Source organism: Quercus robur, chromosome 9 (genome assembly GCF_932294415.1).
Source record: "Quercus robur chromosome 9, dhQueRobu3.1, whole genome shotgun sequence".
Classification (NCBI taxonomy): Eukaryota; Viridiplantae; Streptophyta; class Magnoliopsida; order Fagales; family Fagaceae; genus Quercus; species Quercus robur.
The window spans coordinates 47,638,133-47,663,155 of NC_065542.1; the positions used below are offsets into that span (position 1 = coordinate 47,638,133).

General features: G+C 33.2%; 2 protein-coding genes across 5 annotated transcripts in view; both read left to right on the forward strand.

The window, feature by feature from the left end:
• Nucleotides 1–25,023, forward strand: part of LOC126698779 (TPR repeat-containing protein ZIP4-like) — an 84,744-nt gene that overhangs the window by 19,297 nt on the left and 40,424 nt on the right. The window lies entirely within an intron of this gene.
• On the forward strand, nt 1,501–14,457 carry LOC126698778 (TMV resistance protein N-like). Of its 4 annotated transcripts, none has more exons than XR_007646581.1 (8): nt 1,501–1,782; nt 2,384–2,913; nt 3,229–4,318; nt 4,444–4,659; nt 4,764–5,849; nt 5,989–6,759; nt 8,322–8,432; nt 13,917–14,457. XR_007646581.1 is itself a non-coding variant. In XM_050396208.1 (6 exons), exons 1-5 carry the CDS (start codon nt 2,402–2,404, stop codon nt 6,733–6,735), a joined length of 3,651 nt encoding a protein of 1,216 aa, XP_050252165.1. In that variant the 5' UTR covers nt 1,501–2,401; the 3' UTR covers nt 6,736–6,759; nt 13,917–14,457. The 4 variants fall into 4 exon arrangements, 2 of the variants coding, with proteins under 2 accessions (XP_050252165.1, XP_050252164.1); XR_007646582.1 differs by lacking the exon at nt 1,501–1,782 and having other exon boundaries at nt 2,508–2,637; nt 2,772–2,913; XM_050396208.1 differs by lacking the exon at nt 8,322–8,432 and having other exon boundaries at nt 1,501–2,913.

The window sequence follows — 25,023 nt, forward strand, 5'->3', positions numbered from 1 at the left end:
TGCAAAATAGGGTGTTAGCTAGGGGTGTTCGTGATGCGATATGGTGCGGTTTTGGGTCATTTTTAACACCACACTTTGCAATGCGGTTTAGCTAAAATCATAACAACACCCGCATCTTATTTTTGTGGTCACATGTGCGGTATGGTGCGGTTTAGAGTTTAGCCAAAACCATAATCGCACCGTACTTCATTTTTGCAGTCATATGTGCGGTACTATATATAAGATGTGGTTTAAAGTCTGTATATCTTTCAAATTTTGAGCCTTTCCTACCCAACCCAAAACTAATTTTTCCCTTTTTTTTGGGCCAAATTTTAAATTATTTAGCTAGTTTTTCTTTATTTTGAGTTGGCTTTTCTAGTCAACACTTGCTAGGGTTATCAAACTTTTTTTTTTTTTTGAAAACTAGGGTTATTAAACTATTAATAATATATTTAATATTAAAAAAATAAATATATTAATATAAAGAGAGGGTGTAGCGAGGTGCGGTGCAGTTTATGCGGTTTTCTTATTATAAAACCGCGAACCGCACTATACCATGCGGTGCGGTATGATTATACTATTTTGTGGGTGGTTTTAATGCGGTTTATGCAGTTTATGCGGTTTGGTGAACACCCCTAACAATGTTAGCACAAGCAATACAAAAAAGGATGCAACCAAACATAGATAAGAAAATCCAAAAGATGCAAACGATCATGCTATGGAAACCACGAAGGGTGCAAACGAAACATGCCACAAACACATACAAGGTTAAAGGCAGAAACCTATGGATTTAAAGATGATTGAAAGATCTTGGATTATGTTTGAATGCTTTCAAGCATCTTTGCAAAAGATTAAGGGGCCTCTTTATAATTTTTGAAAGTTTGAAGGCTTTCTCGCAATTTTAGAAAGACTTGGGGCCAAAATGGAATTTGGGAAGATTTAGGATCAAAACATGATTTTGGGAAAGTTTGGGGTCCAAATGTAATTGTGAAAAAACTTCGGGTCAAAATGCAAATATGATAAGGTTTGTGGATCAAAATGAAAATATGACAAAATTCCATGGCATAATGCAAATATGACAAAGTTATGTGCCAAAAAGAAATTTGAGAAATATGATGGCATTTCAATAATTAAAGGAAAGTATGATGGTGGACCCTTTTTATTAATGTGTGGGCCGAAACATTTATTAAACATGAGATGAGTTCAAATCCAAATGCAAGGGCCTAAGCAAACTACTGTGAAAAGATTGGGCCTACGGCTAACATCAAAGGTGGGCTAGTGCTAGGGGATTGGACCAACGGTTCGGCCTAGGGTTGCTAGGCTAGCTCAACTGGTTAAACCGGAAACCAGAGGTTTTTTAACCGTGCTAGTTTTTTAAACCATAGATAACAAGCGCTAAAAATCATAATTAATTTAGATATTTTTATAATTGGAGTAGGTAGGAGGAAATCAATTTTTTTTTTTTTTTTTTTTTTGAGAAACAGGTAGGAGGAAATTAAACAAGCTCATTATTGAATTTTATAAGTCAAACGAGTGGTTTAAGTCTATGACCACGAAGAAATCAGGAAACTTCATACAACTTTCCTCAACTCTCCAACACAATCCTACACTTCATCTAACGTTATTAACAAGAAACAGTTTCTACCATCATCTCAAAAAAAAGAAAAAAAAAATTAAATGTCTACAATTCCTCTATTAGTTTCTTTTTTCTCAAACTGAGCACAGAGAAAGTTTTATACTATCAATCGTTCCAGCCTCTTCGTCTCCTCGACCTTGACTGACAACGTGATCCGCATCCTCAAGGTCCTCTCTATTCGCTTATGATTGACTTTGTGTAAATTCTGTGTGTGTATTTTTTCTCTGTTTTTAGTTTGTGCTCAATATCTATTTGGATGATGGGAAAGTAGAGGAAAAGAGGAGGGAAATAAAATATGCTTCCGGGAGTTTGTGTTTTCCTGTTGTTTTATATCTGAAAATTTCCTCATATAGCAACTTTCGAAAAGCTAACTGTATTGGTATATTAGGGTATCGTTGTAAATATGATATCATTTGTATTCTTAGGGAAACAGAATATGCTTCTGGGATTTTTTTTTTTTTTTTTTGGTAAACGCTTCTGGGAGTTTGTGTTTTCCTGTTGTTTTATATCTGAAATTTTCCTCATATAGCAACTTTCGAAAAGCTAATTGTATTGGTATATTAGGGTATCATTGTAAATATGATATAATTTGTATTCTTTTGGATAAACTAATGGATTATGGGATGTGTTCTAAAAAGTAAATAAATGAATAACTTTCTAATGGGAGATGCATCATTGAAATAAATCGTTCTCTTCTTCACTAATTTTTTTTTTTCTTTTTTCCAATTTAATTGAATGTACTTTTTTTAATCTTTATTGTGGTTCAAGGTTTGCCCGTTATTTCCAATGGCTTCCATGAGCATTGAAAAAGCCTCATCTTTGTCATTATTTTCTTCTTCGATATCAAGATGGAAATATGATGTTTTTCTCAGTTTTAGAGGTGAGGACACTCGTAATAGTTTTACAGACCATCTATATGCTGCTTTGAAACAAAAGGGCATTGTTACTTTTAGAGATGAGGAAAACCTTGAGAGAGGAAAATCTATATCACTAGAGCTCTTGAAAGCAATTGAAGAATCAAGGTTTGCAATTGTTATCCTCTCAAGAAACTATGCATCTTCTATTTGGTGTTTGGATGAACTTGTAAATATCATTAGATGTATGAAAGAGACGGGAATGATAGTTATGCCGACTTTTTACAATGTGCATCCATCAGATGTACGGAAACAAACAGGAACCTTTATTGAAGCCTTTAATGAACATGAAGAAAAATTGAAAGAGAACATAGAAAAGGTACAAACATGGAGAGCTGCTTTAAGAGAAGTGGCCAATCTCTCTGGGTGGCATGTACAAGATAGGTAATTTGCTTTGATAAATATACATATACATATACAAATACATATATGTGTGTGTGTGTGTGTGCGCGTGCGTGTTTGTGTGTTCAATCATTCTAAACATTAAAAAAAAAGTTACATTTCTTATCTTTGGCATTGTTTTAAACCTTAACCAAACATACACACACATTCTTAGTTCTATAAATTTTTTTTTAGCCAATTAACTTACATTTTTCTATTTCAATCAACTTAATAGAACTCTGAATGTCTACTTCTTCTAATCTTTTGGACCTATTTATTGCAAGTTTAAACTAACCACTTGTTGTCTCTTCATTGCAGGTCTGAGTCAAATATTGTCCAAAACATTGTTGGACAATTATGGCATAAATTGAGTTATTCATTCTCAGAAGATACCAAAGATATGGTAGGAATAGAATCTCGTGTGAGGAAATTGGAGTCATGTTTGGCTATTGGATTAAATGATGTTCGCATTATAGGGGTTTGGGGGATGGGGGGAATAGGTAAAACAACTCTTGTTAGAGTTGTTTTTCGTATGATTTCTAATAAATTTGAAGGTTGTTGTTTTCTTGCTAATGTTAGGAAAATTTCTAAAAAAAATGGTTTCATTCCATTACAAGAACAACTTATTCTTCAAATTTTGAATGAGAGTATGTGTATAAAAGATGTTGATGATGGAGTTTTTGTGATCAAGAATAGGTTACGACATAAGAAAATTCTTCTCATTCTTGATGATGTAAGTCAATTGGACCAATTAAACAAGTTAGCTGGGAAGCATATTTGGTTTGGTTCAGGTAGTAGAGTTATCATAACAACAAGAGATAAGCATTTGCTTCAAACACTTGGAGTAGATGGAATATATGAGGCTAATGGATTGAATGATGAAGAATCTCTACAACTTTTTAGTTTAAAAGCTTTTAAAAAAGACCATCCTCCTAAAGATTATCTAAAGTTGTCCAAAGATTTTGTATATTATGCTAAAGGCCTTCCTTTAGCTATTGAGATTTCGGGTTCCTTTTTGTTTGGCCGAAGCATTGAGCAATGCAAAAGTATATTAAATAGGCTTAAAGAATTTCCTGCAAGTGATATTCTCCAAGTACTTAGAATAAGTTTTGAAGAACTACATGAAACAGAGAAGGAAATATTCTTACATATTGCATGTTTCTTCAATCATAAGAAGAAAATTGATGTAGTAGAAATACTAGATAATCTTGGTTTGTACTCTGATGTTGGATTAGAGATTCTTTTTGATAAATCTCTTCTAAAATTTGTTGGTGGTAGTGTGTGGATGCATGATTTACTACAAGAATTGGGAAAGAACATAGTTTATGAAGAGTGTCCTAAAGAGTCGGGAAAGCGTAGCAGATTGTGGTTGTTTGAGGACATTAACGATGTACTAACAGAAAATATGGTAAGAGGTTCTTTAAAAAACTTGAGCATGTACCCTATTATATTATTCATAAGAGTTTAACTTAGAATAGTTTTGGTAATCTTACAATTTGTAATTCACTAATACCTTTTGTTCATGATTATTAGGGAACAGAAGCAATTCAAGGTATAGTTCTAAAGTTGCATGAGCCAAAAGTGGCATATTGGAATCCTGAATCTTTTTCAAAGATTAATCATCTTAAAATGCTTATAATTGATAATATTCAACTTCAACATGATCTAAAAGGTCTTCCTAATGCCTTGAGATTTCTTGATTGGAGTGGATACCCTTCAAAATCTTTCCCATCAAGTTTCCAACAAAAGGTAATTCAGGAACCCATACACAACTTTAGTTTCAAGTTTTATTGAACTGTAAGGTTTTGTTATTTATTCTGGTTTTTTTTTTTTTTTTTTTTGGCTTTTCACAGTCTCTTGAGAGGTTGAAATTCATCAGATTGAAGAAATCCCTAAAACTAAATGAAACCCCTGACTTCAGCAAAATCCCAAATCTTGAGAAATTAGATCTTCAAGGTTGTATTAATTTACCAGGGGTGCACCCATCAATTGGGGTTCACAAAAAGCTTACTCTTGTCAATCTAAAAGGTTGCAAAAACCTCAAAACTCTCCCAAGAAAGTTTGAAATGGAGTCCCTTGAGATTCTTATCCTTTCTAGCTGTTCAAAAATTAAAAGAATTCCAGAATTCGGGAAAAGCATGAAACATTTATTAAAGCTTTACTTGGATGACACTGCAATTACAAAACTACCCACATCAATTGAGCATTTGGCTGGCTTAGCTTCATTGAATTTAAGAAATTGTGAAAATCTTTTGTGGTTACCCAACACCCTTTTTAATTTGAAGTTGCTTAGAGATGTGGACCTTTCTGGGTGTTCAAAACTTGAGAAACTACCTGAGAACTTGGGGAATGCAGAAAATATAGAGGAGTTAGATGTGAGTGGAACAGCTATAAGACAGGTGCCTTCTTCCATTGGTCTCTTAAAAAATTTCAAAGTGCTATATTTTCGTGGATGTAAGAGATTATCATCATCTTATAAATCATGGTATGAGCGCCTCCTATTTTATTCAATGCCAAGAAGCCCCAATCCCTTGGATTTGTTATTATATTATCTCTCAAGTTCATGTTCTATGACCAGGTTGGATCTAAGTAACTGCAATCTCAAAGAAATCCCCAATGATATTGGTTGCTTGTTCTCTTTAGAAAAAATAAATCTTAGTGGAAATGATTTTTTTTGGCTTCCTAGTAGCATTGGTCGACTATCTAATTTGACACAGATGAGGTTGTATAATTGCATGAGTCTTCAATCATTTCCCAAGCTTCCATTAAATATTCGTTCCATTGGGGCAAGAGGTTGTATCTCACTAGAAATGTTACCAGATCTACTACAATTAAATGATTCAATTAAACCATCTCTTTTTCTTGAGAATTGCTTGAAATTGACAGACAATCAAGGCTTCATTGACATGTTCATTGCGGTGATAAAAAAGATCCTTCAGGTCTCTCTCTCTCTCTCTCTCTCTCTCTCTCATTGCTCTAACCATCATGCTTTGTATTTTTCCGGGACTCCCTCTTCAACTCTCTCTCTCTCTCTCTCTCTCTCTCATAGCTCTAACCATCATGCTTTGTATTTTTCAGGGACTCCCTCTTCAATACAGAAATTATAGAAGATATGGAATTGTTGTTCCTGGAAGTCATATTCCAGAGTGGTTTAGCTATCAAAGTATGGGGGCTAAAGTGAATATAAAAGAACCATCTCATTTGTGCAATGATTGGATGGGAATTGCTGTTTGTGCTGTATTTTTTTCACCTCACCAAATTGATGACCACCGTGATTTTATCTTTTATTTGATAGCCAATGGAAAAAATTTATCTTTAAGGCCATGCATGAACTACATGCCTAAGGTTTTATCTGATCACCTTTGGCTATTCTATTTTTTTCCTCAATACTATGACAAGGATGACATAAAATTATTGTGGGAATGTGATACAAATGGATTTAGTCAAATTGGCATTAGAATTGAAATCGAAGCTTTAGGCTTGGAGGTGAAGAAATGTGGGTTCCGCATGGTATACAAGAAAGACATTGAAGATCTCAACCAGACTATGACTCAATGTAGCAACAATTGCATCACCGCTTTTAAGGGCTTGGATGTTCTCCATCATAATTTCAACAAAGTCAAGCGAAACCGTGATGACTATGATGGAACTAGGCCTAGCGGAGAAGGAAGGTCTAATGATGTACCACACCCAAAAAGGATTGAAGGGCTCAGAAAATTTATGGCGCTTGATAACTCTGATTGTAAGGATTTAAGTGAGTATGAGGAATGTGGTGGGGAGTTGAGTGATTGGGAGAAATCTAGTGAAAGTAACCTTGAAGGCTAATCAACTTTTTCGTCTCCATTACTAGTAAGTTGTTGTCTTTCTTTTTAATTTAAGTTTTGTTGGATGGTACATTATCTTTTTTCCTTTCATTAGTTTAAATAGTTGAAAACCTGTGCGATGTACGAGAAAACTTTGCCTAAAAATATGTTGGTCTCAACCTTTGCATAAAAAGTATAATTAAATTATGTTGATCTCAAACTGAAACAGTAAACTTGGTTTCTATAGAATTCCGATCTTCACTATTTACATCAATAGGAATTGAGTAAGCAAGAAAAGTTTGAAGAGGATTCATAGAAATGAACATCTAAATAAACATAGATTTGCTATAATAAATAAAATATGTACATATTGTTAGCCACAATATTTTAAAAAAAATATTTTACAGTAAAAAGATTACATTTGGCATACCCTTGTTACTCATGGATTTGATGAAATGAACATATCACTGATTCAACCAATGAAATTATGCTTTAAGCCAAACCATGTAAATACTACAGCAAGACTTTTTTTTTTTTAAATGGTATGCATCTAACTAAAATTTTATGTAGTCCTCTCTAGTTTCTACCATTTGGTATACCAAAATTATTTCTGCATCATAGATTATATGCCAAATATTTTTGGCTAGAATCCTATAAATTGTTTAGATTTTCAGAAGGGACAAATGCTATTAGAATCTATGACTGTAGTATTTCAATTTTTTGTTAATATTTGAACTTATAATAATCTATATGCTTATGATGGACCTACCACTTTCATGCATTTGCTTATAAAAAAAAAAAAAAAAAAAAAAAAAAAAAAAAAAAAAAAAAAACACTTGCAATTCGAAGGCATCACAAACAGTTTTGTCCAATTTGCTGTAAAATTTTTAATTGGCTGTAGGAGCATATCAAAAGTTATACCAACAAATTGGTTTTCATACCTAGTACCATAGTATCATTGACAACTCAATTTAATATGAATATAGTTGAATGCAATATGACTATTGATGATATGTCATATTGCATACCATTTGACATTTTCTGTAACACACCAAGAGAAGTACTTGTTATCTTAGAGACAATCCTTCCAATGTGTAGCCCATTGGAAAGATAGAATACTATCTTCAATTTGATGAATCCTAATATACCACTCAAAATAAGAGAGAGAGAGAGAGAGAGAGAGAGAGAGAGAGAGAGAGAGAGAGAGGGTTTTGGAAGAGGAAGAGAAAATGGAGTAGTGGAACTGTTGAGGTTAAAGTGTACATTGGGACTGTTGAGTTTAAAGTGTATATTTCCTCTTTTTTATTATTATTTTTAGAGTGATCGTATATTTTCTTTTGTTAGGTTTTAGACCCTTTAACACAATATTTTTAACCCAATATTAAGCCAAGTTGATTAACAAGTTTGTTAATTAAATTTAGGTTAAACAAATATAATGCGGAAAGTAAAGAACACACAGATTTGATAACCCAGGAAAACCAAACTGGTAAAAATTTTGGGGAGGATTTAACCTAGCTATGCTCAAGGTAAAAACAAATCCATTATGAAAGAATTGAAGTTTGTACAATAAGACTTAGACTACTAACATCTTATTGCTACCTCGTGCAGAAAACTTACTACCACGACCATGTGACGGCTCCAAGTCCACAGACTTTTTCTTTCCTTGATCTACAGCAACCACAAGTTCTCCTACTTGTGACTTTGAGACTCCACTTAAAGGTTTTAGATCTTCTTTAAAGTTCTTTATACAGCAACTGAAAGAACCATCAAGTTCTTGATGTGAATCTAATCTTGATAGCTCTATGTGTGTGTTTGAAGGTAAACACCTCTCAGATCTCACAAAAGATTCAACACACAACTCCACAAAGACTTCTAAAACGTAGCTAGGGTTTTTCCTTTTATACTTGGAGTGAAACACTTAACCTTACACGTCATATGGGCTTGGGTTGGTTTAGAAATTCTACAGAAAATTCTTGATCCACGATTATCAATCGATCAAGTCTAATTTTAAATCGATCGAGCCTTGCAAAAATTGAATAGTAATTTCCTGCAATTACTCAATTCCAAACTTACATTAAACCACACTTTGAGCAAGTCTAAACCTAGACTAAATGTTTTGATCATGGTTTGCCAACATATACAAAATGAAGTTCTCATACATTAGTTCCTAAAGTCTTAGAACTAACAATCTCCCCCTTTGGCAATCCGTGACAAAAAACATTACACAAAATAAAATGCTCAAAGTAAAAATAGCCCAATTACACATTATTTTCCGAAATACAATTCAACCTAACTACTATCTATCAGTTGCAAGAGTAGATAGCAGAATGAATTAACCTGTAAATTCCTGAAACACTAAACAAACCATAAACGCATGTTTGGAAAATACAAGTAAACCAAAATAAATTTCTTGTTTTCACAAAAATATAAAATAAAAGACATATACCATGAATAACCTCATAATATAAATCATAACCAATGTATCATAGTTTGTGAAACAAGAACATAAACATAAATAAAACAAGAACATAAAAAAAAATACCAAAGTATAAAAAATATAAAAGCAATGTCTCCCCCTAACATGTACAATCACATCATCAAAACATATATGCCCCTAAATACAATCTACACCAAAAATATCTAATCTCCCCCTATCATTATGCACTCCCCCCTTTTTGTGACGTATTGCCAAAGGGCAATCAAGATTGGCCTGAGGGCAAAGCTGGTGAAGAAGCACCTCTAGCATTTGCTAAATTTGCTCATAAGGCCGCAACCTATTGAGTAAATCCAACAAAAGTTGTCATGTGCTGCCTGAACAATGAGACACGTCTCCAGTATAGTCCGCATAGAAGAAGATGATGATGTAGATGATGGAGGATCCACAACAGCAGTGAGGTCCACAAAATCCTCAGTAGTAGGACCACTAGAAAGAGGGTCTCTAGATGCATCACCTATAGAAGACTTGACGTGAGAGCGTTTAAAGCTAGCTTTTAACTAAGCAACCCTTTGCCTAAGAAAGTCGCACCTATAGGAGAGATGATATGAACAGGCTCTGAAGCGGGGAAGTCCTTTAAACCTAAATCTAAAAGAATTATGTATTAAAAAAAAAAAAAACCATGAGACTTAGCGCAACTCCTATGAACCTCTACAAGAGAACGTATGAAAAGAGTAGGAAAACTGATAGGAGCATTAGTGATGAGAGCATACAAAAATGCACATCTCTCAATAGGAATGGTATGTATGTGAGAAATAGGCCAGATGTTATGATAAGAAATCCTAAAGAACAAATAATTGAGCTCAGTAAGCTTATGTGTGGTAATCCTAGGATTAGTACCCCAACTAATGGTAGTACCAGTAAGAATAGACATAATGTCGTCAATGGGAGGAAACTCTTTGTAAGGATACGTAGGCTGCTATACCAAATGTACATCAAGAGTTGAAGCCACTATCTCACGGGTAATGAAAAGCTCTTCACCCCTTATCCAAGTCTTCACATAGTGAATGTTGGAATCATCGGAGTGAATAGAGAGGTTTGAATAAAACTCTTTAATCAAAGTAGCCAGAGCAGGATGCTCAATATCCAGAAGAGGTAACCAACCTCGACTCTCAAAGTTCCTACAAATCTCAGGATTAACCTCATCTATGATAACTTTTCTCTCAGTCCAAACAGACCTAAAAATGTTCAACTTCTTATAGACTTCTTGATTAGACTTAAACTGGAATCTAGAACATTGAAAATTAGAAGAGAAGGAGGTAGTGTTTTTCTTAGCTCTAGTTTTCCTAACCATAACTCTAAGAATAGGAAGGAAAAAAAAAAAAAAAAAAAAAAAACCCAGTAGACTGCATTAGAAAGAGTTAGAGCACAAAGTATATCAACAAATAACAAACTATATGATGCATGCTCTAATGCACAAAAACTTGTTCAATTTTTCAAATTTACCAACAATTGACTTGAACAAATGAGTTTTAACCAAAAACCCCAAATTTTGAAAAACCCACTTTTCAAAACCAAATCAAATTGATCAATTAATCATTATACTAGTTAGAAAACATCATACAATGACTTAATCCATCAATTTCACAAGTCAATTTCATCAATTTAAGCTCAATTGAACCAAAACCCTAATTTTGCAAAATTTCAAGCCCTAGAATTTCCAATACTTCTCAAATCACAAAATCGATCAAATTAATGCATGGGAATCATGTATATATCATCTAAGAACAAAAACCCATTAATCAAATTTGAAAAAACAACATCCCAAAATCAAAATCCCAAAAAATCCTTAGTTTGAAAAAAATGAAGAAAATGCATGAGAAATGTAAATAAACCGTTGAAGATTAGGTCTTACCTACACTTGAGGACAAAAACCGTTGAAGATTTGAGGAGGGAAATGACAAAAAATTCTTGGATTGGATTGGTCGAGAAAGAAAAAGATGAAAAGAAGAGAACTATTTGAAAAAGTGAAGAACACGTGCTGAGAAAAGCTTTTTTATTTTTCTTTCTTTTCGAAACTCGATCTGTCAAGTACCGATCGGGTACCAATCGAACTAGACAGTGAGTATCCTTTAAAACCACTTAAAATTTTGATTGGTTGAAAATGGCTACGATTAATTGAAAAACAGATTCAATTAATCGAGTACCAATCGAGGATCAATCAAACCAACCTGAGGCCAAGCTTTAAAAATCAAGGGATTTTCAATCAGTCGAAAAACACATTTAATCAATCGAAATTCTGGAAAACTGGATTTTTTGAAAAACTACAGAAGTTTATGTAGAAAACACTCAACGCAAATAATTTCATGAATGAAATGCATGAGAATGAGTTTAAAAGTTTTTCAAAAACATTTGTTTTCAACCCAAAATTTCAAAAACAAGATTTTCACACTTTTTACACCCAAATTTTCAACCCTTGAACATATTTTGTATCAAAATCATAATATATATAATCTTGGATGGCCAAACCAAATTCACACACAATTTCTTGTACTAAGTTTAGCAAAGAATAGCATGTGAAGTGTGTGTAACTAGTAACAGCATGAGATACATGTAAGGTGATATGTAGAAAATAATCAATCACAATTTCTAAATTATTCATCACAAAATTTGAAAGTGACTATCACTTAAAGAGTTACATCATATAACTCCCATATCTACTAGAAAACAAGCTTGCAATCATGCATTTTTTTTATTTAGCCTTATTGTATACATGCATTTTTTTCTTTCTTTTTATTTTATTTTTTATTTTGTTATTTTAAAGCTACACCTTAGTTTCTTTTTGTGCATTTGCTACACTTTCTCGAGCACAAAATCTTACGATATGCACTAAGGTGTTTATGATTGGCTAGTAAACAGTGGCGAAATGGTTATTTATACATTTCTCTTAGGATTTTTAGTCCTTACAATCAAAAGCATGTGACTTCAAAATCAAGATCATGTGATCAAAAACTATAAACAACTCACACAAAACATGCACTACATAGCTCAAACTAGCAAAGTGCAAAAAAATAAGCTCATCCAAGCTAACCAAGGTACACAAGCATGTTATGCAAAAATAATATGGCCAACCTTAACTACAATCCATGATATGTAATACAAAACACATCCTTCCACATTCCTCTTTCCTTTTTATTTTATTTTATTTTTTATTTTTATGAAAACGAAAAACAACAGCCTAATATGAAATGCATGAATGTAATGCAATGCAAATCCTAGAAACAAAAGAAAACAAGAAATCAAGAAAATGGTCACAAAAGATTTTGAGATGAAGCACAAGGACCATGTCAGAAAGACTCAGTTAGATTGAACCTTTTGCATCCATAACCTCTTAGATGCAACTTTGGTGTTGGAGTTATTATTTAGATTAGAATGATGAGCAACTCCAACATTGGTATAAAGGTTTAAAGCCTTTACCAATTCACCAATAAGTACCATAGGATCTTGTGCTTAAGGCACAAGTACTTTTTGCTTATTTGCTCACTTAGTAGCTTGCAAATTGAAACAGTTTGGGTGAGTATGCCCAGCTTTTCCACAAAAATGACAAACCCACAAAAGTCTATCATGCTTCTTGTCCCTAGGGAAGTTAAAACTCTTAGGCTTAGACTTTTCAAGATCAACCCTAATCTTCCTAGGAACATGAGCATATTCTTTTGGTTTGACAACTTCTATCTTAGATGGTTCAGAAAAAGGAACAAAGTTTGTGGAATGAGTTTCAGACACAGAGATGCTATCAACAAAACCTAAACCTAATTTATCTAAGGGAGACTTATGAATACTTAACATGTAATCAAGTTTAGAACGAGTAGACCTATTTGATTGTTCTTTAGCAACAAACAACTCTAGTTCTAGGTTCTTAATCTTATCAAGCAACATAATATTTTCAGCCTTCACCTTATTAACCAGTTCATTAGCGTCAAGCAAATTTAGCAACAAGTTTTTCTTTTCAGTGGCTCTCTTCTTTAGCCCTAAATCCACACTCATTACATCCTTTGCAACAACCTTGCATAGCTTGTTATAAACTTCTTGCAAGTCAGCACTCTCAGAGAGTTCCACATTAGCAGGGTTCTCTTCAACCAAATCACTTTCATTAACTATAGTAGTAGCTATGAAAGCAAAGAAATTTCCATCTTCATCACTTCCAGACTCGTGATCAGAAACTTCATCATCACTAAGGGTTATAGCCATAGCTCTAACCTTTGATCTCAAGAATGTTGGACATTCCAATTTCACATGACCATACCCTTGACAACCAAAACATTGTTGACCTAGAGAATTACTAGAAGATTGACCAACTTTTTCTTTAAAATTTTCAATTTTATTGAATTTAGTTGGTTCATTTTTCTTAGAGTTCTTAGGTTTAACATTGTTTCTACCTCTTGTCATTCTATTGTTATTCCTCAGAAAGTTTCTAAAGTTCTTGGCAAGATATGCAATCACTGTAGAAGAGAGTTCATCATCAAATACATTATCATAAACATCATCAACTGAATTAAGAGCCATTGATTTGGATTTGTTTGTTTTGGGTAAGTCTAACTCATAGGACTAAAGAGATCCTACAAGTTCATCAACAAGGATAGAGTCTGATAAGTGTAATTTTTACATGATTTTTATTATCCTCTTATCTATTAAAATTGTTAGTTTTCCTTTATTTCTTTTGATTTGATTTGATTTTTATTTATATTTATCTATTCATTTGTGCTTTGAAGGAATGAGAAGATTTCAGATTAATCTACAAGGGCTTTACATGCAAAGTGGGGCTAGGCCAATTGAATCAAGTCAACTTACATTCAGCCAGTCATGAATTCAAGAGATTATTCAAGTTGGGTTGGAAAGTTAATTTAAAGGGCTACAACTTTGTAGTTTACCAAAAGCCCGAATTTTGAAGTTAAATGGGCCAAAATAGTCGGTTAATTAAAGCCTAAAAATCTGGGATTTTCTTCAAACGGGAATTCAACTTGTAATAGGATTCCTTGACCTATTTAAAAGCTCTTTAGGGCAAAATTCAGGGAGGCCAGTGCTAGGGCTGCAGGTGCCGCATTGAAGGTTTTTTTTTTTGGAGTCTTTCTGAAGAGGAGGATTTGAGGACAAAGGCGAGAGCTTCATGTTGATCAACCAATTCCGATGAAAGACATAAGTTTTATTTGTTTTTCTTTTCAATTTGATTATGAACTAAATTTTATTTTCTAGAGCGTTGATGTAGTCTAACAATGAACACACAATTTATATTTTGAGTTATTTTATTTTTAATATTTCCATGATTGAGTGTTTAATTCTTATTCTTAATGCTTAATATTTCTTTTTACGAATTATTGATTGATCAATTGAATGACAATGAGACCGAGAGGTGATTTGTTATTTTAGTTCTAGAATTAAACACCATTAGTTGAGTGAAAGTAGAGATGCTTTACCGCGATTAGTGTGATTTTTCAGAAAATTCAAAGTACGTAATGAGTCTCCAATTAATTAAATTCGCATAGAGATATGGAATTGTTAGTTGAAGATATTTTTGATATTATTCGAGAGAAGATATTGAATACTTAAGGAATTTTTAATCATCAACGGGAGATTATTAGAATTTAATAATTAGGAAGAATAAATTGTGTGGGATTTGTTAGGTGAAATCAACTGCTCTAGATCCATTCTTATTATATTTTTACACTGTTAGATTTTTACGCTTTGTTAATTCTTTTTATTCGTAGATTTATTTTTATTAAATAGTTTAATTTAATTCAGATAGTAGAACATTCCATTTATTTTCGATTTTCCAAATAGTAATTAATTTAGTGAATTTCGGTATTCAATAACATAGTTAATCCTTGTGGGTTCGACATTCGTTTTCTAAAAACACTTTACTACTTGTTACGATTCTGTGCGCTTGCAAATTATTTTTCGTGAACAGAGTCCACATCTTTGCTTTCAGTTATGGCAGTTACTTTGAGTCTAAAGTCCTTTCTTAAGGATCTAATAATCTTCCTAACTATCTTAGGTTGATCATAAATTTCACCCAAATTATTTGCAAAATTAACAATATCATTAAGTTTAGCATAGAATTTATCAAAACTTTCATCCTCAGACATCCTAATGCTTTCAAACCTAGTTGTTAACTGCTGCAACTTATTTATTTTAACTGCCTTTATACCTTCATGCACAGTTTGGAGAATTTTCCAAGCAATATGAACAACCTCAACATTTGAGATTCTCCTAAATTCTTCCATAGAAACAGCATTAAAAATAGCATTCATGACTTTGCTATTAAAAGTGGCTGCTTCTTTTTGAGAAGTTGATCACTCACTAATAGGAGTAGTCGGTTTCTCCCATCCGTATTCAACGGAGTTCCACACTCTCTCATCTATAGATTTCAAGAAGGCTTTCATTCTAACCTTCCAATAGGCATAGCTATTCCCATCAAAGTGTGGAGGGATCATAAGATAGTGATCGTGTTCCATGACAACAGGGGTCAAGGATCAACTAGTAGATCAAGAGATCTAACATAAGAGCTAACTTGCTCTGATACCACTTGTTAGGTTTTAGACCTCTTAACACAATATGTTTAACCTAATATTAAGCCAAGTTGATTAACAAGTTTGTTAATTAAATCTAGGTTAAACAAATATGTGTAAAAAAAATATAATGCGGAAAGTAAAGAACACACAGATCTAATGACCCAGGAAAACCAAACTGGTAAAAAACCTAGGGAGGATTTAACCTAGCTATCCTCAAGGTAAAAATAGATCCACTATGAAAGAATTGAAGTTTGTACAATAAGACTTAGACTACTAACATCTTATTGCTACCTCGTGTAGAAAACTTACTACCACGACCATGTGACAGCTTCGAGTCCACGGTCTACTTCTTTCCTTGATCTACAGCAATCACAAGTTCTCCTACTTGTGACTTTAAGACTCCACTCAAAGGTTTTAGATCTTCTTTAAAGTTCTTTATGCAGCAACTTAAACAACCATCAAGTTCTTGATGTGAATCTTGATCTTGATAGCTCAATGTGTGTGTTTGAAGGTAAACACTTCTTAGATCTCATAAAAGATTCAACATACAACTCTACAAAGACTTCTAAAATGTAGCTAGGATTTTTCCTTTTATACTTGGATTGAAACACTTAACCCTACACGTCATATGGGATTGGGTTGGTTTATAAATTTTGTAGAAAATTCCTAATCCACGATTCTCGATCGATCGAGTCTAATTTTCGATCGATCGAGCCTTGCATAAATTGAATAGTAATTTCTTGCAATTACTTGATTCCAAACTTACATTAAACCAAACTTTGAGCAAGTTTAAACCTAGATTAAATGTTTTGATCATGGTTTGCCAACACATACAAAATGAAGTTCTAATACATTAGTTTCTAAAGTCTTAGAACCTAACATCCTTAACTGTACGTCTCCATTATTTCACACAGTAGGGCTGCATTAAGGAACGTTGGTTTTTCCAGATGGGATCACTGAATCCTAACTGCAAATCATTGTTTTCAAAGAAGCTAAAGAGTGTGTGTAGTTTGAAGAGAATCTTGTATAGAGGAAGAGAGCTTCTAAGAGAGTTTGGATCTTGGCTTTCAAGTTTCATGTACACATGCGGGAGGAGAAAGAGAGTTTGTAAGTGGGTTAAAGTCTTGGCTTTCATCTACACATGGGAAAGGAAAATGTTTGGGTCATAATATGTAAGGAAATAAGTGGGCTTGGGCTTTCATAAGGTTTGGTCTGATTTGGTCTAACTTTCAACAGCAATTCATCTTTTAGATAACAGTAAAACAAAAGTTAATGTGATCTTTTGGGTAACAGTAAAAAAAACTTAAAGAAAAGAGGTTAAAAAAAAAAAAAAAAAAAGGCTAAATGCAAAATTACAATGTCACATGGCAGGACCTCATGCACTCCTGCATGAGGTCTCTGCTTTTATACATATATTGACTAGTGTGTAATCCTATGCATATGCATGGGTACAAGTAAAAACAATCACAATTACATGATTCAAATTATACATTTTTTTTTTAGAAGATGATCAAATTATACATTATATTAGATTACACATTTTTTAAACCATACATTTCTAAAATATGTAATGGTTTCACATTATTTATGATTATATATATATATATATATGATTTATAATTTAATTGGATTTAGACTCTTTGGTATTGTGAGAGACCGCCCTAATCGGGTTTGCTCTCAAAAAAGAGATTTGGGTGCTTTTCCAAGGCACCTCTATTTTTGGGTAAGTGGTGTGGAGTCGCCACTTAATTTTTTATAAAAAAAAAATAAGAAAAAATTAAGTACAACTTTACATGACTAAAATGTTCCATTTTCATTAATTGAATAAAAATACAAACTTGATAGATTGAATATTACAAGGATTTGAGTCCTAATTACAAACTACCAAAGATACATGGCTTTTGTCCTAGTTACAACCTACCCAAAAAAATAAAAAGAAAGATAAAGCCTAGGTCTACCTATCCAAAAGAAACTAAATTCAGAGGCTAGGTTACAGAATGGGAGGGTGTTAGGCACCCATTCCACCCAGACAGAGTCTGGTCTTCTAAACTCTCATGACCAATATACCCTTTATGCATGATATGAATGATACGTTGCATACATGACAAACTTAACCCTAAACTAAATCACATAAATCTACTTCATGAATGTGTCCTCTTCTTTAAAAAATTCAGATATATTTTTGTGAATATAAAAATTTTGATTTGATTCAAAAAAAAAAAAAAAAAAAAAAAACCAGATTTGTTTTGGTATAGGTAAAAAATTAGTTTTTGGTGAAGAAAAATTAGATCTGTTTTATTAAGTAAAACAAGGTTTTTTTGCTTAAAAAAATATTAGACCTGTTTTGAAGTAAAGTAAAAAATTGGTTTTTGGTTTGTTATGTAAAAAAAATTAGATCTGTTTTGTAAGTTAGAAAATCAAGATTTGTAAAAAAAAAAAATTAGATCTGTTTTTTTATATTAAATAAAATAAGAAAAAGATCTCTTTTTTTATAAAAGGACTACACCCATGAAATAAACCTACACTACTTGCATTAAACAAAACAATAAAAACATCACTACTTATGAATCAAACAAACAAAACATCACTACTTATGACTTTCTTTTTTATTTCAAAATCTGCTATGTTTAAACAAATTAAGATCTATATCTAAGGACGATACAAATCAATTTTTATGTTAAAAAAAAAATTTAGTTCTACATCTAAGGAAGATACAAATCTGTTTTTATGTTAAAAAATTCAGATTTGCATAAAAAGAAGATACAAATCTGTTTTTATGTTAGAAAAAATTCAGATCTGCATTTAAGGAAGATACAGATCTATTTTTGTATTAGAAAAAATTCAGATCTGCATCTAAGGAAGATGCAAATCAGTTTTTATGTTAGAAAAAATTCAGATATGCATCTAAGGAAGATAGAGATCAGTTTTTTGGTTTTGAAAAAAATGTGATAGTGTGCAGATTTTTGAAACTCAAAAGGTAAATCATGACAACAAAAGCATTAAGAACATATTTCAACAAAAATATTAACAACACATGGCATGAACATTAGAAATTGAAACTAAAAGAATATCTACATCATGCATCATCAAAATAAAATAAAACAGGAAAAAAGGTAAAGAAAAACTACCTCTTGCATGGACGTACTCTTCTTATTGAGGAAATATTTTAGGGTTCAAAGAAATTTATTCAATTATCTTTGAAACCTAAAATACCTTACTTAAAAAGAAATTCTTAAGGCTAAAACCTCCAGAACGTCTTTAGGCTAAAACCTCTAGAACGTCTTTAACGTAAGAGAGAAAATAATAGAAAAGGAGAGTCAAAAAGAGGGGAAATTAGAGAGTGTGAAAAGTGTGCTGAATGTTGAGAGACATCCTCTATTTATAGAGGTTGGAATGCTGAAAAAATAAGCAAAAAACGTACGGGATAAAATCCTAAAAAAAAGATTTGGATAAAAGTAAGCTGATTTTTCAGATCATAACAAGCTTCAGTATTTTGATCATATTGTTTTACTAAAAATTCGGATTAAGCTGAAATTTTGATAGTCTATATATATATATATAAAACCGAAACTTTTAAAGCTCCCACAATTTTCCATGTCAGCACAATATTTAAATTAAATTAAATTTTCCACCTCATCACTGTTTTCTTTTTCCAATGCAAATTAGACTTCTAGCCAAATAAGGACACTCTCCCACCGCCTTTACTCTCTCCTATTTAAGAATTGCTTGTGTAGAAAACCTAAGCCCCAAAAACTATTCGCAAAGAAGATGATATTTGAGGACCCTCACCACAAAGTGAATATTGAAACTGACATCTTTTTATAAAGGTTGGTCAATATCTTATATTTATATGTATGGCCGTTGGTCACCACTATTTTTTTATTATTTTTATTTTAAATTCTTTTTATTTTAGATTTTATGATTAGATCTGCTATTATCTTCTTTTGCCGCAACACAATTTTCTCCTTAAAACTTATTTTTCTTCAAGATTTTTTTTTTTAGGACGGCTCATGCTTCACATATTCCACTTATGTATTGGACTCCTCTCCTTCTTCGGTCAATGCATCAAGGTTAGGGTTATTTGATTTGTTCAATAAAAATTATAAATTTGTTGCTTTTTCTTATAAATTTGTCAATTGTTGTTTTGTTTATTTAATTGCTGGGCATGAATCTTTTAATTAAATCTTCAAATTTTTTTAACCTTTTAAAAGTTTTAATATTTTGAATTTTAACATTTAAAAGGTAACTCATATTTCTCTAATATTTCTATGTTGTGTAGACATATTTTTTTTGTTTATTATATTTCTCCATTGTGTAGTCACATAATTTTTTTTTTGTTTTAATAAATTCTTGGCTCAAAATCTTCTAATTGTTTGGTTTACATATGAATTTTTAAGTTCATTTTTTGCAATACATTTAATTGTCTGGCCAATTTCAATAGTAGAAAAGCTATAATCATGGATTCCCTTCTTTCTACTGTATTTCTCTATTGCGTAATTATATATTTATTGTTTTATTTCAATACTTTTGAAGCTTTGAATCTTCTGATTTAAAAAAAAAAAAAAAAAATTTTTGGCCTTTTGGAAGTTTTAACATCATAACTTTTGGGTTTTATTTTTTCTATTATCAGAAATTATCTAGAAGATTTCAATGAATATCCATGGATTATTTTTTTTGAGGGTAACCCATCTTTATCTTATATTTTTATTCCTAACTTTGTTTCCTATATTTTTTCTTTAATTGTCCGTGTTTACGTCTCTTTTGTTTTTCTTATTTTTACTTTCATAGCGTATGTACATGTTGTGTATGTTCTTTGATTCTTTCTTTAATGATTTTTGTGTGAGTATATGTCATCGTATCTGGGTACTTAGGCAAAATCTATAAAGACTAAAGATGCTTCTTTCTTTTTTTCTTTTTTTCTTTTTTTGTAATGAATCCTGTGTTTTTCATGACTTTAGTGAGTCATATTCTTAATGATCGAAATGGTTTTGTTTGACGTGGATTTTGTTCATATTGGTTTCAAAGTTTATTTCTTGACTTATATTATAGATTGTAATATATTTATTCATCAAACTGTTTAGTTGAGTTTGTTTTCAAAATTGTTTTCAGTGTTGGACATTTTCTTGAAGAATGTTGGTATCATATAGTAAAATACTGTTAAGTTGATGATAATAATAATAATAATAATATAGTTTAATAAATGTCTGAAACGTATAGCTGTTAACAAATGTTTTAGCTATATGATTTTATTTTACAAATTCAATTTTGGTGTTGTAGTAAAATAAGCAAAGATTAAATTATATATTGTACTCAATACATTTCCCGTGCATCGCACAGGTTAGCGACTAGTTGAAGGGAAATTCGATTCTATACAACTTTACTAGAAATAGCCTAGTCCGAATTTTGAGTTCTACTATGCCAAAAGTCCCTTGGAACGTTAATCTGAAATTTGTTACTTGATTAGCATGTTTTTGAAGTGTTTTCTAACTCTAAAACTGTATTTGGACGAATTTCAGAGTTGTTCTCATGATAAACCTCATTCGAAAGTGATAATTAGGACTTCTAGAATAGTTATTTTGAATATAATTATCCTAAAAGCCTAATTATCTATAGTCTTTAAATATTATCAGCTTATTTGTTTTAATCTCATACAACAAATCTCACTTTAAGAAAAATACTCCATCAAAAAAAAAAAAAACATAAATTCCTGTAATTAATTTTAATCATTAATCAATCAAAATTAATTTCAGTTAATCACACATGATCAGCTTCACCCTATACAATGCATGCAGACCGTGAAAACTTGATCTCATGATATCTTTCAATCCGACAGTCCGATTTGGAAATCCGGTATACCGTCACGACCGTTAGAATCTCAAGATCATTTTTATGATATGTAATGAATGAATTAATGCATGTAATGTAATCATGAATTTTGGGTATATGATTGGTCATTCTAGTCATCTTCCTTGATTAAATTATCGGTGCAAAATCGAGTGTCTACAGGTTTTTGTTCATAATAATTCACTTGCCACACAAATTTAAAAATTAGATGAACACGTGGCGTAAAATTGGACTCCAATTGAAATCCAATTTAGAATCTAATTGGATTTGAACTCTTCAATTTTTATACTTAATAATTCACTTGTCACAAAAATTAAAAATTAGATGGGATATTTGGCGCAAAATTGAGAATCTAATTGGATTTTCTTTGAGTTTTGACTTTATATATATATATATATATATATATATATAGACTAGTCGCAAATTTACACGATGTGTGAGAAAATGTAATATAACTATTTTATAAAAATATAATGTAAAATTTGTAAGTTATATAGAGCATGTGTTATTTAAAAGCATTTTATATTTTTATAAGTTTTATGTAATCGATCATATAATATATTGCATTCAACAACAACAATAAAAACAATATAAATATATATATATATATATATATTGTAAGGACACGATTTACGGCCCAAGCCTAAGATGTATGGAATCTTGGCCCAATGAGCCCAGTACAATAAATTTGTAGAGTGTGGGTCAAAGAACTAGGCCCTAATGAGTTGGACAACGGCTAGTACTGAATTAAATGATAATCAAACACAAGTAAAATGTTTTGATATCAATGGACTTTCAGTTCGAGGAGGTTACACTTGCATAAATTGATCATAATTGGATACAAAGACAATTTAGATTACTACAGTGTTCTCTCTCTCTATTTTCCAATCACTCTCTCATGGAGGGTCTCTCACATTATATAGCTCCTTTTGGACCATCTTGATCCTACACTTGTTGATCATCTGAATCCTTACTTGAGTACCTGTCCTATCGGACACCCTCTTTGGCTTTCTGTGAGTTGCGGTAGCCAAGGCAACATTGTTCAGAGGTCTTCTTCACATAAATACAGCTAGAAAAGTAATTGCAATGCATTTAATGCGGTGGTAGCAGCTTTCCCTTAGATATTTTTGGGTTTCCTTCCTTCTCATATGTTCATAAGGCACAACCCTATCGCTGAAACTTCTTGGAGGGTCACTCTAATTGCTGGAGTACATACTTGAGTTGCCTTTATCATATTCGAGGAGGAATTCCTCCTCGGACCATCTTCCATTTGTTCCTTACTCATGAGACTTTAAATTGGAACTCCTGATAACTATTTATTCCTCCTTAGACCATTCAACGTCCTTGGACAAAGCCCAAGGCCCAATATATGATCCTGGGCCCTTATCTCTACAATAGCCCCTCAAAAATCTAGTTTTTCCCTCTCATCCGAGGAAAAAAAGTGGGGTTTTAATTTTTAAGAGATAAGACCAACTAATTCCCTAATTTACACGTGCGGGAGTGTGGTTTTACGCATCTTATAATTGCTACTGACGCTTCGTAGCCCACGAGGCGTCATTAATTGCTCCAAGCAGCGTTATGTTCCCTGCATCCAACGGTGAGGCACCAATCCTATGGCTGATGTTTTTCCTAGAATTTTGAGTGGGCGTATTCCCACTCATTTTCTCCCTCTATATAAAGCCTTGAGGGAACTCGTTTTCTTCTTTACTTCAAAAATCTTTAAGTGCTCTAGAGAATTCCAACGCTCCAACTCACAAAACACTCTAAATTCCTCAGTCTCCATAACTCTTTCCTTAAGGAATTTTTGAAAGATCATTTCTATGGGATCAAGATTAACACACTTACTTTTGTAAGTTTCTATCCCTTTAAATTCTTCTTCTTCTCCTTGGCCAACTCCTCGGCCTTCTTTCTTTCCAAAAAATTTCTTTCGTGTCTTCTTAGTTTGTTCAAATGGGCAGGTTTAAACATCTAGTTGACTCTCCGGCTAGCATGGAGGGTTTTAGGGCCAAGTATCATATCCCACAGGGGGTGGTTTTAGAATATTGTTCCCCAGACCGAAAAATTACAGACAAAAAAGTGTGTGAAGTCATCATTCCTATGATTGCTTTCATAGAGGGAGGAATGACGCTTCCCATGGGTAGGATAACCAGGGATTACTTGATTAACCACAGACTAACTCCCCATCAGTATGCCCCTAACCTATTTAAGGTCTTGGGTTGTGTAGACGCTCTCAATGAGCAGATGGGCTTGAGGCTCATGTGGCATGATGTGGTTCATATGTATGAGTGCCACAAGCTCGCCAGCGCAGGATACTATCTCAAGTCCCGGTCCGACGACGTCAGACTGATATCGTGCCTTCCTAATTCGAACAAGGGTGAAGGATGACTACCTTATTGTCTCTGGGGAGTGGAATGACGGTCTTCATTGTCCAACTCGAGCGGGAGATCCAGGTGGGGTAGCCTAGGATTAGGTCCTTTAGCAAGGATTTTAGTCATCTTATATACTATATTTTTTTTTATAACTGTCTTAACATTTTGCCTTCTCGGATAGTAGTTTTTATTTTTCTAACCACAATTTCCTCCTCATATTTTTTTGCAGATAAAAATCACATCGCTCCAAGACTTAGCCACGTCAACATACCGGGTCTTAACAAATTGCCAAGGTCCGAGATATTCATCAGCGAAGACGAACAGTTACGGGCCGCCCACTTGATTTTGGACTATGAACTCCTGTCTTGCATATTCCAGGACGTTGGCTAGGCAATAAAGGCTAGTGACTCCAGGCTAGCACGCATTGACGTCGCTAAGCCGGGGTTCTTGTCTAGGAGAGACCTTTCGTTCTTTGAGCTGCCCATTCAACGCGTTCCTTATCAGGTAGCTGCTTTGAGAGAGGAGTCAGCCTCTTCTCATCATACTCTTGAGGCCGAGATTGATCAATTCTGCTTTGAGGAGGAAGAAGGAGCGCCAGAAAGACTTGTGGAGCTCTCGGATTCTGAACATGAGTCCGACAGATTCTCTGCAGCTCATCCTTCGAAGCTAATTGTTGCTCGGGTCGACACTAGCTTGGAAGTAGAAGAAGAAGGCATGGATTTGAAACCAAGGCCTGGCCTAAAGGGGCTGTTGGCAAATAGAAACAAAGGGTCAACTTCAAAGGAAGTTCCTAAGACCCAAGTTCCTCCCAGTCTTTCTCTTCCTCCCCCTCTGCCCCCTACTGACCTCGGATTGAAGGCCATTCCGAACTTAAGGAAGAAAAGGCCCGTCGAGGATCTAGAGGAAGGTGAGATGGCGCTTCAAAAGAGGGCCAAACAACAAAAGAAGACTAAGGATCCCAAGGACAAAAGGGCCAAATTAGTGGAGAGCCGGGATGAAGCTGAAATACACCGAGGGCAGTGCTCCTGGACCCCTCGGCTAGAGGTGGAGGGTGCTCCCATTCCTTGGGACGCCACGGTCTGGGAGTCCCAAAGGGG